We start from the raw sequence: 14,396 nt of genomic DNA on the forward strand, positions 1-14,396 counted from the left end.
ATATTTCCAAGACTCAGGATGCTAAAGCTAGAATTTTTTTTTAACATCTTTATTAGAGTATAATTGCTTTACAATGGTGTGTTAGTTACTGCTTTATAACAAAGTGAATCACTTATACATATACACATGTTCCCATATCTCTTCCCTCTTGCATCTCCCTCCCTCCCACCCCTCTAGGTGGTCACAAACTACCTAGCTGATCTCCCTGTGCTATGCGGCTGCTTCCCACTAGCTATCTATTTTACGTTTAGTAGTGTATATATGTCCATGCCACTCTCTCACTTGGTCACAGCTTACCCTTCTCCCTCACCATATCCTCAAGTCCATGCTCTAGTAGGTCTGTGTCTTTATTCCCATCTTACCCCTACGTTCTTCATGACATTTCTTTTCATAGATTCCATATATATGTGTTAGCATATGGTATTTGTTTTTCTACTTCTGGCTTACTTCACTCTGTATGACAGACTCTAGGTCTATCCACCTCACTACAAATAACTCAATTTCGTTTCTTTTTATGGCTGAGTAATATTCCATTGTATATATGTGCCACATCTTCTTTATACATTTATCTGTTTAAGGACCCTTAGGTTGCTTCCATGTCCTGACTATTGTAAATAGAGCTGCAATGAACAATTTTGGTACATGACTCTTTTTGAATTATGGTTTTCTCAGAGTATATGCTCAGTCGTGGGATTGCTGGGTCGTATGGTAGCTCTATTTGTAGTTTTTCAAGGAACCTCCATACTGTTCTCCATAGTGGCTGTATCAATTTACATTCCCACCAACATGAAAGAGTGTTTCCTTTTCCACACCCTCTCCAACATTTATTGTTTCTAGATTTTTTGATGATGGCCATTCTGACTGGTGTGAGATGATATCTCATTGTAGTTTTGATTAATGATTAATGATGTTGAGCATTCTTTCATGTGTTTATTGGCAATCTGTATATCTTCTTTGGAGAAATGTCTATTTAGGTCTTCTGCCCATTTTTGGATTGGGTTGTTTGTTTTTTTGTTATTGAGCTGCATGAGCTGCTTGTATATTTTGGAGATTAACCCTGTGTCAGTTGCTTCATTTGTAAATAGTTTCTCCCATTATGAGTGTTGTCTTTTGGTCTTGTTTATGGTTTCCTTTGCTGTGCAAAAGCTTTTAAGTTTCATTAGGTCCCATTTGTTTATTTTTGTATTTATTTCCATCTCTCTAGGAGGTGGGTCAAAAATGATCTTGCTATGATTTATGTCATCGAGTATTCTGCCTATGTTTTCCTCTAAGAATTTGATAGTGTCTGGCCTTACATTTAGGTCTTTAATCCATTTTGAGTTTATTTTTGTGTATGGTGTTAGGGAGTGTTCTGATTTCATACTTTTACATGTACCTGTCCAGTTTTCCCAGCACCACTTATTGAAGAGGCTGTCTTTTCTCCACTGTATATTCCTGCCTCCTTTATCAAAGATAAGGTAACCATATGTGCATGGGTTTATCTCTGGGCTTTCTATCCTGTTCCATTGATCTATCTTTCTGTTTTTGTGCCAGTACCATAGTGTCTTCATTACTGTAGCTTTGTAGTATAGTCTGAAATCAAGAAGCCTGATTCCTCCACTTCCACTTTTTGTTCTCAAGATTGCTTTGGCTATTCGGGGTCTTTTGTGTTTCCATACAAATTGTGAAATTTTTTGTTCTAGTTCTATGAAAAATGCCAGTGGTAGTTTCATAGGGATGGCATTGAATCTCTAGATTGCTTTGGGTAGTAGAGTCATTTTCACAGTGTTGATTCTTCCAATCCAAGAACATGGTATATCTCTCCATCTATTTGAATCATCCTTATTTCTTTCATCAATGTCTTATAATTTTCTGCATACAGGTCTTTTGTCTCCTTAGGTAGGTTTATTCCTAGATATTTTATTCTTTTTGTTGCAGTGGTAAATGGGAGTGTTTTCTTGATTTCACTTTCAGATTTTTCATCATTAGTGTATAGGAATGCCAGAGATTTCTGTGCATTAATTTTGTATCCTGCCACTTTACCAAATTCATTGATTAGCTCTAGTAGTTTTCTGGTAGCATCTTTAGGATTCTCTATGTATAGTATCATGTCATCTGTAAGCAGTGACAGCTTTACTTCTTTTCCGATTTGGATCCCTTTTATTTATTTTTCTTCTCTGATTGCTGTGGCTAGATCTTCCAAAACTATGTTGAATAAGAGTGGTGAGAGTGGGCAACCTTGTCTTGTTCCTGATCTTAGTGGAAATGCTTTCAGTTTTTCGCCATTGAGGATGACGTTGGCTGTGGGTTTGTCATATATGGCCTTTATTATGTTGAGGAAAGTTCTCTCTATGCCTATTTTCTGCAGGGTTTTTATCATAAATGGTGTTGAATTTTGTTGAAAGCTTTCTCTGCATCTATTGAGATGATCATATGGTTTTTCTCCTTCAATTTGTTAATATGGTGTATCATGTTGACTGATTTCCGTATATAGAAGAATCCTTGCATTCCTGGAATAAACCCAACTTGATTATGGTTTATGATCCTTTAAATGTGCTGTTGGATTCTGTTTGCTAGTATTTTGTTGAGGATTTTTGCATCTATGTTCATCAGTGATATTTGCCTGTAGTTTTCTTTCTTTGTGACATCTTTGTCTGGTTTTGTTCTTAGGGTGGCCTCATAGAATGAGTTTGGGAGTGTTCCTCCCTTTGCTATATTTTAGAAGAGTATGAGAAGCATAGGTGTTAGCTCCTCTCTAAATGTTTGATAGAATTCGCCTGTGAAGCCATCTGGTCGTGGGCTTTTATTTGTTGGAAGATTTTTAATCACAGTTTCAATTTCACTGCTTGTGATTGGTCTGTTCATATTTTCTATTTCTTCCTGGTTCAATCTCAGCAAGTTGTGCATTTCTAAGAATTTGTCCATTTCTTCCAGGTTGTCCATTTTATTGGCATAGAGTTGCTTGTAGTAATTTCTCATGATCTTTTGTGTTTCTGCACTGTCAGTTGTTACGTCTCTTTTTTCATTTCTAATTCTATTGATTTCAGTCTTCTCCCTATTTTTCTTGATGAGTCTGGCTAATGGTTTATCAATTTTGTTTATCTTCTCGAAGAACCAGCTGTTAGTTTTATTGATCTTTGCTATCATTTCCTTCATTTCTTTTTCATTTATATCTGATCTGCTCCTTATGATTTCTTTTCTTCTGCTAAATTTGGTCTTGTTTTGTTCTTCTTTCTCTAATTGCTTTAGGTGCAAGGTTAAGTTTTTTATTTGAGGTGTTTCCTGTTTCTTAAGGTAGGATTGTATTGCTATAATCTTCCCTCTTGTAACTGCTTTTGCTGCATCACATAGGATTTGGGTCGTCGTGTCTCAATTGTCATTTGCTTCTATGTATTTTTTGATTTCCTCTTTGATTTCTTCAGTGATCACTTTGTTATTAAGTAGTGTATTGTTTAGCCTCCCTGTGTTTGTATTTTTTATACATCATTCCTGTAATTGATATCTAGTCTCATAGCGTTGTGGTCAGAAAAGATACTTGATATGATTTCAGTTTCCTTAAATTTACCAAGGCTAGCCTGTGACCGAAGATATGATCTACCTGGAGAGTGTTCCATGAGCACTTGAGAAAAGTGTGTGTTCTGTTGTTTTTGCATGGCATGTCATATAAATATCAATTAAGTCCATCTTGTTTAATGTATCATTTAAAGCTTGTGTTTCCTTATTTATTTTCATTTTGGATGATCTGTCCATTGGTGAAAGTGGGGTGTTAAAGTCCCCTACTATGAATGTGTTACTGTCGGTTTCCCTTTTATGGCTGTTAGTATATGCCTTATGTACTGAGGTGCTCCTATGTTGGGTGCATAAATATTTACAATTGTTATATCTTCTTCTTGGATTGATCCCTTGATCATTATGTGGTGTCCTTCTTTGTCTCTTGTAATAATCTTTATTTTAAAGTCAATTTTGTCTGATATGAGAATTGCTACTCCAGCTCTCTTCTGATTTCCATTTTCATGGAATATCTTTTTCCATCCCCTCACTTTCAGTCTGTATGTGTCCCTAGGTCTGAAGTGGGTCTCTTGTAGACAGCATCTATACGGGTATTGTTTTAGTATCCATTCAGCCAGTCTGTGTCTTTCGGTGGGAGCATTTAATCCTTTTACATTTAAGGTAATTATCGATATGTATGTTCCTATTCCCATTTACTTAATTGTTTTTGTTTGTTATTGTAGGTCTTTCCTTCTCTTGTGTTTCTTGCCTAGAGAAGTTCCTTTAGCATTTGTTGTAAAGCTGGTTTGGTGGCACTGAACTCTCTCAGCTTTTGCTTGTCTGTAAAGATTTTAATTTCTCCATCAAATCTGAATGAGATCCTTTCTGGTTAGAGTAATCTTGGTTGTAGGTTTTTCTCCTTCATCACTTTAAATATATCCTGCCATTCCCTTCTGGCTTGCAGAGATTCTGCTGAAAGATCAGCTGTTAACCGTATGGGGATTCCCTTGTGTGTTATTTGTTGTTTTTCCCTTGCTGCTTTTAATATGTTTTCTTTGTATTTAACTTTTTATAGTTTGATTAATATGTGTCTCGGTGTGTTTCTCCTTGGATTTATCCTGTTTGGGATTGTGTGTGCTTCCTGGACTTGATTAACTATTTCCTTTCCCATATTAGGGAAGTTTTCAACTATAATCTCTTTAAATATTTTCTTGGTCCCTTTCTTTTTCTCTTCTTCTGGGACCCCTATAATTCGAATATTGGTGTGTTTATTGTTCTCCCAGAGGTCTCTGAGACTGTCCTCAATTCTTTTCATTCTTTTCTCTTTATTATGCTCTGCAGGAGTTATTTCCACTATTTTATCTTCCAGGTCACTTATCCGTTCTTCTGCCTCAGTTATTCTACTATTAATTCCTTCTAGAGTATTTTTAATTTCATTTATTGTGTTGTTCATCATTGCTTGTTTGATCTTTAGTTCTTGTAGGTCCTTGTTAAATGTTTCTTGCATTTTCTCTCTTCTATTTCCAAGATTTTGGATCATCTTTACTATCATTATTCTGAAGTCTTTTAGGTAGACTGCCTATTTCCTCTTCATTTGTTAGGTCTGGTGGGTTTTTACCTTGCTCCTTCATCTGCTGTGTGTTTTTCTGTCTTTTCATTTTGCTTATCTTACTGTTTTGGGGTCTCCTTTTTGCAGACTGCAGGTTTGTTGTTCCCGTTGTTTTTCATGTCTGTCCCCAGTGGCTAAGGTTGCTTCAGTGGGTTGTGTAGGTTTCCTGGTGGAGGGGAGTAGTGCCTGTGTTCTGGTGGATGAGGCTGGATCTTGTCTTTTTGGTGGGCAGGTCCATGTCTGGTGGTGTGATTTAGGGTGTCTGTGGCCTTATTATGATTTTAGGCAGCCTCTCTGCTAATGCATGGGACTGTGTTCCTGTCTTGCACGTTGTTTCACATAGGGTGTCCAGCAGTGTAGCTTGCTGGTTGTTGAGTGAAGCTGGGTGTTGGTGTTGAGATGGAGATCTTTGGGAGATTTTCACCATTTGATATTATGTGGAGCTCGGAGGCCTTTTGTGGACCAGTGTCCTGAAGTTGGCTCTCCCACTTCTGTGGCACAGCCCTGATGCCTGGCTGGAGCACCAGGAGCCTGTTCTCCACATGGCTCAGAATAAATGGGAGAAAAAATAAAAAGAAATAAAGAGGATAAAATAAAATAAAGTAAGATAAAATAATTAAAATAAAAAATAATTATTAAGAAAAATATTTTAAAAGTAAAAAAAAAGAAAGAAGAAAACTGGACGGTCAGAACCCTAGGACAAATGGTGAGCAAAGCTATACAGACAAAATCTCACACAGAAGCATATACATACGCACTCACAAAAAGAGGAAAAGGGGAAAAAATAATATATCTTGCTCCCAAAGTCCACCTCCTCAATTTGGGATGATTCGTTGTCTATTCAGCTGTTCCACAGATGCAGGGTACATCAAGTTGATTGTGGAGCTTTAATCCGCTGCTTCTGAGGCTGCTGGGAGAAATTTCCCTTTCTCTTCTTTGTTTGCACAGCTCCTGGGGTTCAGCTTTGGATTTGCCCTGCCTCTGCGTGTAGGTCACCTGAGGGCATCTCTTCTTTGCTCAGACAGGATGGTGTTAAAGGAGCATCTGATTCGGGGGCTCTGGCTCACTCAGGCTGGGGGGATGGAGGGGGATGGATGCAGGCGAGCCTTAGGCAGCACAGGCCAGCATGACTTTGCACCAGCCTGAGGTGCGCCGTGCGTTCTCCTGGGGAAGTTGTCCCTAGGTCATGGGACCCTGGCAGTGGCGGGCTGCACAGGCTCCCGGGAGGGGCGACATGGATAGTGACCTGTTCTGGCACACAGGCTTCTTGGTGGTGGCAGCAGGAGCTTTAGCGCCTCATGCCCGTCTCCGGGGTCTGCTCTGATAGCCGTGACTCGCGCCCGTCTCTGGAACTCCTTTAAGCACCGCTCTTAATCCCCTCTCCTCATGCAGCACAAAACAAAGAGGCAAGAAAAAGTCTCTTGTCTCTTCGGCGGCTCCAGACTTCTTCCGGACTCCCTCCCAGCTAGCCGTGGTGCACTAACCCCTTTAGGCTGTGTTCACGCCACCAACCCCAGTCCTCTCCAGGCATCCGACCGAAGTCCGAGCCTCAGCTCCCAGCCCCCGCCTGTCCCGGCGTGTGAGCCTCTCGGGCTGGTGAGTGCTGGTTGGCACTGATCCTCTGTGCAGGAATTTCTCCGCTTTGCCCACCGCGCCCCTGTTGCTGTGCTTTCCTCCGTGGCTCTGAAGCTTGCCCCCTCCACCACCGGAGTCTCCGCCCGCGAAGGGGCTTCTGGTGTGTGGAAACCTTTCTTCCTTCACAGCTCCCTCCCACTGGTGCAGGTCCCGTCCCTATCCTTTTGTCTCTGTTTATTCTTTTTTCTTTTGCCTTACCCAGGTACGTGGGGACTTTCTTGACTTTTGGGAGGTCTGAGGTCTTCTGCCAGCAATCAGTGGGTGTTCTATAGGAGCAGTTCTACATGTAGATGTATTTCTGATATATCTGTGGAGAGGAAGGTGATCTCTGCATCTTACTCTTCTGCCATCTTCTCCCTGGAATAAAGCTAGAATTTTTAATATTCTTTTTATTTTGATGCTGAATCAGGCATATTAAAATATCTTTAAGTTCAACTCCCTATCCACAGAGAACCTGGAGTCAGTCTGTTTACAAGATATTATTAGTTATTGAGTTTTTGTTCCACAGAGGTGAACTGTGATACTTACCCACTTTCCCACACTGTTGTCTAATTTTAGCCCTCCTTGTATTGGTTTCTTAAGTCCACATCATTTCACATTCATAATTGTGGCTATTATAGAATTGCCTTAGTAGAAGGAAAGGAAGGAAAATGGTGCTCTAAAAAGTATGATAGCAATCAAGTGTTAGTCAGTAGACCAGAGAGCAAAAATGAAGAGCTGGTCAGGTCATTCTGGAGAGAAGTAGGTAAAGAATGATTTACCTGTACACAGAGTGGTGGTCACGTGCTCATCTCTACTGAACATGAGACTAAGGAAGCTAATGGATTTTAAGGAGTGTCCAGGTAAGAAAATATAATTCCACTGAACTTGGTGTTGGTTAGTCATTTAAATATTATGTCTATTTTACCAAATACCATTTCAAGAGTTACTTTGACAAACTAATGACTCAAATGAGAATATATTAGGTTCGGGAAGCACCTGATACTTATACCGTGTTTGTCAAGCTCACCAGGTATGCTTGGTATGGACAAGGAAGACTTAAAGGTAGGAAGAAAGTTAGGCCATTGATAGAACAATGTATTTCTCTAATATTTTGTGATAAATCAGTAATATTGTACTGTATGTGATTCATGGAATTAAAAAAAAACCCAAAACTTCAGCACGCTTACTGGTGGAAATATGGAAGAAAAGAATGATTAGATGGTTTAATATGTTTGTTACTAATATCTTCCAGTTTTTTATAAACTAAGTAAAATAACTATGGAAGCTCATACCGTTTGAGAGTAAGTTTTGTAAGTACAGACAAAAAGATGTGGTTCGTGATAGTAATACTACTGCTATTATTCACAGTTTGTAATAGAATCATTGCTATATGTAAACAGATTTAACCAATCCAATAAATTTCTGAGGCAGAGTTATCTCATATATATATATATATTTTTTAGTTTTTCGGTATGCGGGCCTCTTACGGCTGTGGCCTCTCCCGTTGCGGAGCACAGGCTCCAGACGAGCAGGCCAAGCAGCCATGGCTCATGGGTCAAGCCGCTCTGTGGCATGTGGGATCTTCCCGGATCGGGGCACGAACCCATGTCCCCTGCATTGGCAGGCAGACTCTCAACCACTGCACCACCAGGGAAGCCCCAATCTCATTTTTGTAAATGAGAAAACTGAGGCCTGGATAGTTTAATTAACATGTTCATTGGATCTGTGCTTTCCAATATAGAATTAAATTTTGCATAAAATAGTTTATAATTTAATTGTACAAAGCCCGAATGTCTAAAATTTTATGAAGAGAATAAATAATGCCTGGACTGAGGAATTTTTATTTTTGTCTTGGTTATCTAATACTGATGAAAGTAAATGTTTGAAGTGTTCTACTGCACAGTGAATGTAGTAATGGAATATATTTAATATAAGTAAGCAAAAGTAAGAATATATAGGAAATTAGTATGTTTGATAAGAATGGGAGCATGTTGTATTATTTTATCATAGTGTAACAAGAAGAAATAAAGTACCAAATTAATGTAGGTAAATGATATATTTTAACTTCTTCAGCTTTTTCCTTTTTTCTAAAATTTACAGGATTTCTCATAGAAATTGTATCATGTTTGAAATGTGAAAGCATATTGCAAACTTGAGTTAGATAAGTATCATTTAAACTTTTGAATGTATTTGGTTAATTTCAGAAATTTGAGTCAAATGATATTATTTCAATTTTATATGATCTCTAAAAAATTCAGACAGTTAGGACCACAGAAGGGGATACCTGGAGAAGATTATCAAGAAAAGTAACAAGTATATTCTCTTAGTTTATGTACTATTTTTGATATCACTTTAAATAATTTCTTCTGATTTTGCACTTTTGTAAGTATCTCATATAACCTGGGAGAGCAGGCTTTCTTTCTTTTTTTTAAACATTGTGATTTTTCCACTATATCTGTCTAAATAAATGTGAAGAACAGTGTAATTGTTCTCTAGTTATGAGTACCTATTTATCCATTGTACCTAACTATGATTAGTTTTTTAATTTTGTCTTAGCAATGTATTAGTCCTAGGAGAAAATGTTCATTGTAGAAAATTTAGGAAATGAGAAAAGGATAAAGTAGTCAGTAAAATCACCTGTAATCCCAATGTGCATCACTCAGAGCACTACCACAAATACTCCAACATGTTTACAGTAACATGTCCCTTTGAAGGAACAGCAGTGCTGAATAGTGCAGTAGTCTACATTGGCCAACAGATAGGTGTAAATGGTTTTCAGAATTGTGTTTTATTTAGTTAACCTGTGTATTGATTTTACAAAATTCTAGAAAACAATAAAAAAGAAGCTTTGGAAGTACAACATCTAAACAATTGCATATTATGGAAGGTTTGAGAAACGGCTTTGGGGAGGTATTTTTAGTTAGCTTTCAATGCTGATAGAAAATTGTAATCAGAGAGAGAGAGAAAGAAAATGAATGAATATGTATTCCTGATTCCTGGCAGCAGTGGCCCAAATTCCTGTAAGTTCTTATTAATCCACAATTATTGTTATGGTGATTTGCGTGAGATATTTTTAAGATTAGTTTATCAGCTATGAGTCGTAAAATTCTCCTGCCTTTTTGATTTGATGTGTACTTACTCATTAAAGAGACATGGTTTCTGTCATCATGCTATGTATATATCACAGATAAAGTCATAAACTTTTATTTATTTTGTTATATAACTGTTACACCTATAATAGTATAGGTACTTTATAAATTACTTTGTTGTCATAGTTGAAAATTTTATTATTGGCAGAACAGCTGTACAGAAATGTCTTTGAGCAAGAAGTGTGGGTAGCTGTATCACTATGTAGTATGTGAGGAGAATGTGAGAAATCAGATATAATTCTTTTTGCTCTTGTTTTTCCATTTAGCCTAGAACAACAACAAGGGAGTTATAAGTGTAGGTTTGACTTACCTAGTAGATGATTTTCCTCCTTGATAAATCAGGTGGTGATAATTATGGAATGTATTATGTTATTACAATCTAGTTTTGAAGATTCTCAACACTTTGGGGGAAAGTATGTTGCTTTATTTTTTCCAATAATTGTCCCAACACTGCCAATTCCAGTTTTTCCCATTGGTTAAGGGCTACCTTAACAATGCCAAGGTCTAATTGCATGACTTTTCAGTCACTTTTGTTTATTAGAACCATCTCATTTTGTTAATAGTTATGTACTATTCATTTTAAAACTTTAATCTCAAACTTAATCCAAAACTCTTCACTTTCTCTCCCCTCATTTGGAGCTTCTATCATAACTACTTGCAGGAGAGAAGGGGAGTGGAAGAGCAGAAAGCTAGGGGAGTTGGGAGGCAGATATGTGGGTTCTACAAAGCCTAGACCTTAGAGGATACTGGCCACAGGGGTCACATATCAAGGGGACTAAAAAGCTGTGCAGTGGTGCTGAATCAAATCTCAGAGACAGAGTTTTGGGTGAAGTAGAAAAGAATAGCTTTATTGCTTTACCAGGCAAAGGGCGACACAGCATGCTGCTGCCCTTGAAAGGTTGTGTCCCAACCTGGGAAGATTTGTTGATGAGTTTTACAGCAAGGATTCAAGGGTGGGGTTCCTGATAAGATTAGTGTGTGTTCAGGGCCTTCATTCCTCTAATCTGGTCCCAGGTAATCTCTTGATGTGCTTCTCTGATTCCTTTAATCTGGCCTCAGGTGGTCTTCTCTGGAATGAATAATTCCAACATCTTCCATTTGTTGGAGGTTTTAATTCTATAAAGAGCTTAAAGATATTATGTGTACTCCTTTAGGGTGAACCAGGGCCCTGCCCCAAGGGTGCACTATTGTTTCTCTGCTGCTCCTCCCTTGTCTCTGCATCCCCTCCCTTCCTTGATTAGCAACTGTTGTAATCTGCCCTTTGGAACTCAGGGAAGCTTATGTAGGCTGGAGTCTGTTCCCTACAAATGAGAAATGGGGGAAATGGAAAGGCTTCCATACCCAGGAGCCCCAGAGGGTCCTTCTTGCTTTCAAAAGGACATTGTTCCTTGTTCTTCAGCTCTTAGAAGGCACTTCCTAACACTGTCAGCTAACATTCTCTTCCATTGGCATCCTAGGATGGACCTATAGGCAGGTTCTTTAAGTGGCAGGGAAACCAGATGCTGTCCTCCTCTTCACACAATCACCCTAGGTTTTGGAGCTCCCCTTCACCTTGCTTTAGGGAGTGGAAAGAACCTCCTGATGTGCCCCCAGAAGTAAGGAATAGCCTGTCACTTCATGAGTAAGCTTTGTGGAGAAGGGTCTGACCCTAATGAGAGTGACTCAACGGGATCTGTGAGCTAAGCGTGAAGAGAAATGTAGTATCTTTTGTTTACAGCTTTGGCCTTAGTGGGAATTTCAGAAATACAGGAAAAATTCCAGTCAACATCTGTTACCCTCCACTAGAAAACATAATCCGTAGGAGCCATTCAAATCAGTTACTGCCAATTCAGTACTCTACTAATAAGATTTCAACAACAGGATGAAATGGTTTACAAAATTGCTGTTAGTACATTTAGGCACAAGTGTACCATCCTGGGGGTAAACTACTGAACTTCTGCTTTGCAGTGTATTCTCTTTTACTTAAGGAGATTATGGCACTTATAAATATAGACAGACACCCACATTCACACAGCCCCACCCCCATGCACACAGATATATTTTTAACTATTTAGGATGTTGTGTTTATGTTCTGACTTGTGAGGATTAAAACCAGTGATAATTTTAGAAAAGTTAGAAGGAAAATTCTCTGAGAAGAAAAATCATGGTAATTTCAAGTGCATTGTAATCCAGCATATTATTTAAAGCCTTCAGAGGTATGCTGTAAATTACCTATTTTTGAGGTAATAGCATTAAAAGCTTTGTTAAAGACAATGAAGGAGGATTGTATGTGAGGATACTTAAACTCTTTGTGATGAAAACATAAATACTTTTCTGTTTGCTTTTTTAACTGAGCTGAATATACAATGTTATTTCTCCCTAGTCTACACTAAACCCTTTATAAAAAATGGTTTCCAGGGATGATACTTGAGAAGGAGCCAGCAGAGTTATGTTTTACCTTTGATATTGCTACTGTTGCTAATTTTAATTTTACACTTAGAAATTGTTTTGAACGAGAAAAATTTCTTGAATAAGAAAAATATTTTTTAACTAATATTTGTAGGTCTTCAGTAGATGTTGGCAATTTGTTGATTCAAAATTCTAGTTTACAGCTGTTGAGAGTGTCAAAATTCCCTGACATGAAGAAGAGTAATTTGTAATTCTTCTGAAGCAGGTATTTGCATCACACAATTTTAAAGCCAGTTTGTGGTAAACATTCTTTGCTATGGAGTAAGTGCACCTCTGCCCAGAATCAGTACACTCAGTGAACTCTTTTTCTTTGCCTTTTTTTGACTAGATGCTTCATTTCTCTGTGAAACATTTTTGTTATGTGAGAGGGAAGACTTAAACCTTAAAAAAAAAAGCAGTTAATTTTTGGTAGGAAGCTATGCACAAAGAATGTGAAAGGAATATGATTTGGGAGAAAGACTGGAACCAGTACAAATATTTTCCTATTTAAGAATTCAGTAAATTGAGATTGTTTTGGTTATTAACAGCCTTTCTGTTTCTAAAAATTTTTTTAAAACAAGGGGCTAAAGTGACAGTAGGTGATGTTTTTCCAGGATCTCCTTAAGAAATCATTTATTTCCAGTACTAAGTGATCAAAAATAGGACATATAATAATCCTATATAAATACATTTCTTTTTCCATAAAATACATGGTTTCCCCAAGTTCTGTGATTGGGGAAATATAATATGCCATTACTTTGGCCAAATTTCAAAATTAATGAGAACATTTATGATATTAAATAAGAATTATGATATAATTATAATATACTTATATTTATATATAATTATATAATGTAATTATAATTATAACAAATGATAGCCTGTTATCTGCACTTGTTTTAAAAGGGAAATTTCAGTTTTTACGGATATTAGGAATCTATTGATTCACAGAAAAGGGAAATTTTAAACTTGTCTTATAGAGCAGAAGAATTCATGACTGTGAAAATATTAGGACTTCTACTTAAGTTGTAGAAATAAAAGCACCCAGGGATTGTGAATTCTACCTTTGGTATGTAGGCCACAGATTATGAGAAATTTCTAAATTTGCTAAGTTTTTCTCCCTATTCATATAATTTTGATTCATTTTTTATTTATGTTTTGGGGGATATACTGACATTTTTCTCTAACTTTATTTTGTGGAAATAATTTAAATTTTATATTTTAATCTTTTAGGTATGATGTTGATTCGAAGAGTCCCAACTTGTCAAAACATGTAAGTTCATATTTTTATGTTCTTTATGATGGTTGCAAATATAAATTATAATATCATGATTTGATTGATATTTATGTTGATTGATTAATATTAAATGTCCACAACTTATGTAATAAATGCATTGAAAATAAATAACATTTTTAAAGAACCCTAGAATAACATTTGGAGAAGCTTATTGAAAGAAAGATATCTTCAGTATGTGAAATGGATTAATCTTACTTATTTGTTATATTTGGTTTTTTTTAAAGAAATGATGTCAGTTCCCTATAATGTTCAAAGTTGGATCAGGTTAAGAAGATGAAATAGTAAGATTATGTCTTTTTGGGAGTCTTCACTTTTGAGAGAATAGAAGGTACTAGGGTGTAGGCAGAGTGATTTGCTATTCTGCTGTCCCTGTAGTTCATTTGTTCAACAGTATTTTCTAAGTACCTCCTCATGCCAGGTACCATGGTAGTTTCTGATTGTACAAGATGAGTAACACAGATATGGAGTCCATCCACAAGTCACTTACTATCTTTTTTTCCTTTCTGGGCTCTGATCTTCCCATTCCTTTTCCTTAAGAGATTTACTCACCAGGCAACAACTGTTATCTGGGGAGTTTCCAGGTTCAGGAGCAGCAAGAGTGTCAGAGTTAGGCAGAAAAAGAGGAGGTGGTGGGAAGTGAGGGATGAGAGTGATATTCTTTGGCTAAGCACTGGTGGTTTTATCAACGGAATATTGACCAGTTTGGAATTAGGCCATATCTAATAGGAAGGGCTGGATGGGGGTGAAAAGAATATTCTGAAAGGGATTTAACTAGGTTTTAAGTGAAATCTGAGTATACAAATGTAAAATTGGTGACTGTGCCAGTGTT

General features: G+C 37.3%; 1 protein-coding gene across 3 annotated transcripts in view; it reads left to right on the forward strand.

The window, feature by feature from the left end:
• Positions 1-14,396, forward strand: part of CPNE8 (copine 8) — a 333,515-nt gene that overhangs the window by 78,860 nt on the left and 240,259 nt on the right. For all 3 annotated transcript variants that reach the window (XM_027129253.1, XM_027129254.1, XM_027129255.1), the window contains one exon: positions 13,504-13,543. In XM_027129253.1, coding sequence (XP_026985054.1) covers positions 13,504-13,543 — 40 coding nt within the window. The remainder of the gene's footprint in view (positions 1-13,503; positions 13,544-14,396) is intronic.

Source organism: Aethalodelphis obliquidens, unplaced genomic scaffold (genome assembly GCF_003676395.1).
Source record: "Aethalodelphis obliquidens isolate GAN/ISIS:26980383/991018 unplaced genomic scaffold, ASM367639v1 scaffold36, whole genome shotgun sequence".
Lineage (NCBI taxonomy): Eukaryota > Metazoa > Chordata > Mammalia > Artiodactyla > Delphinidae > Aethalodelphis > Aethalodelphis obliquidens.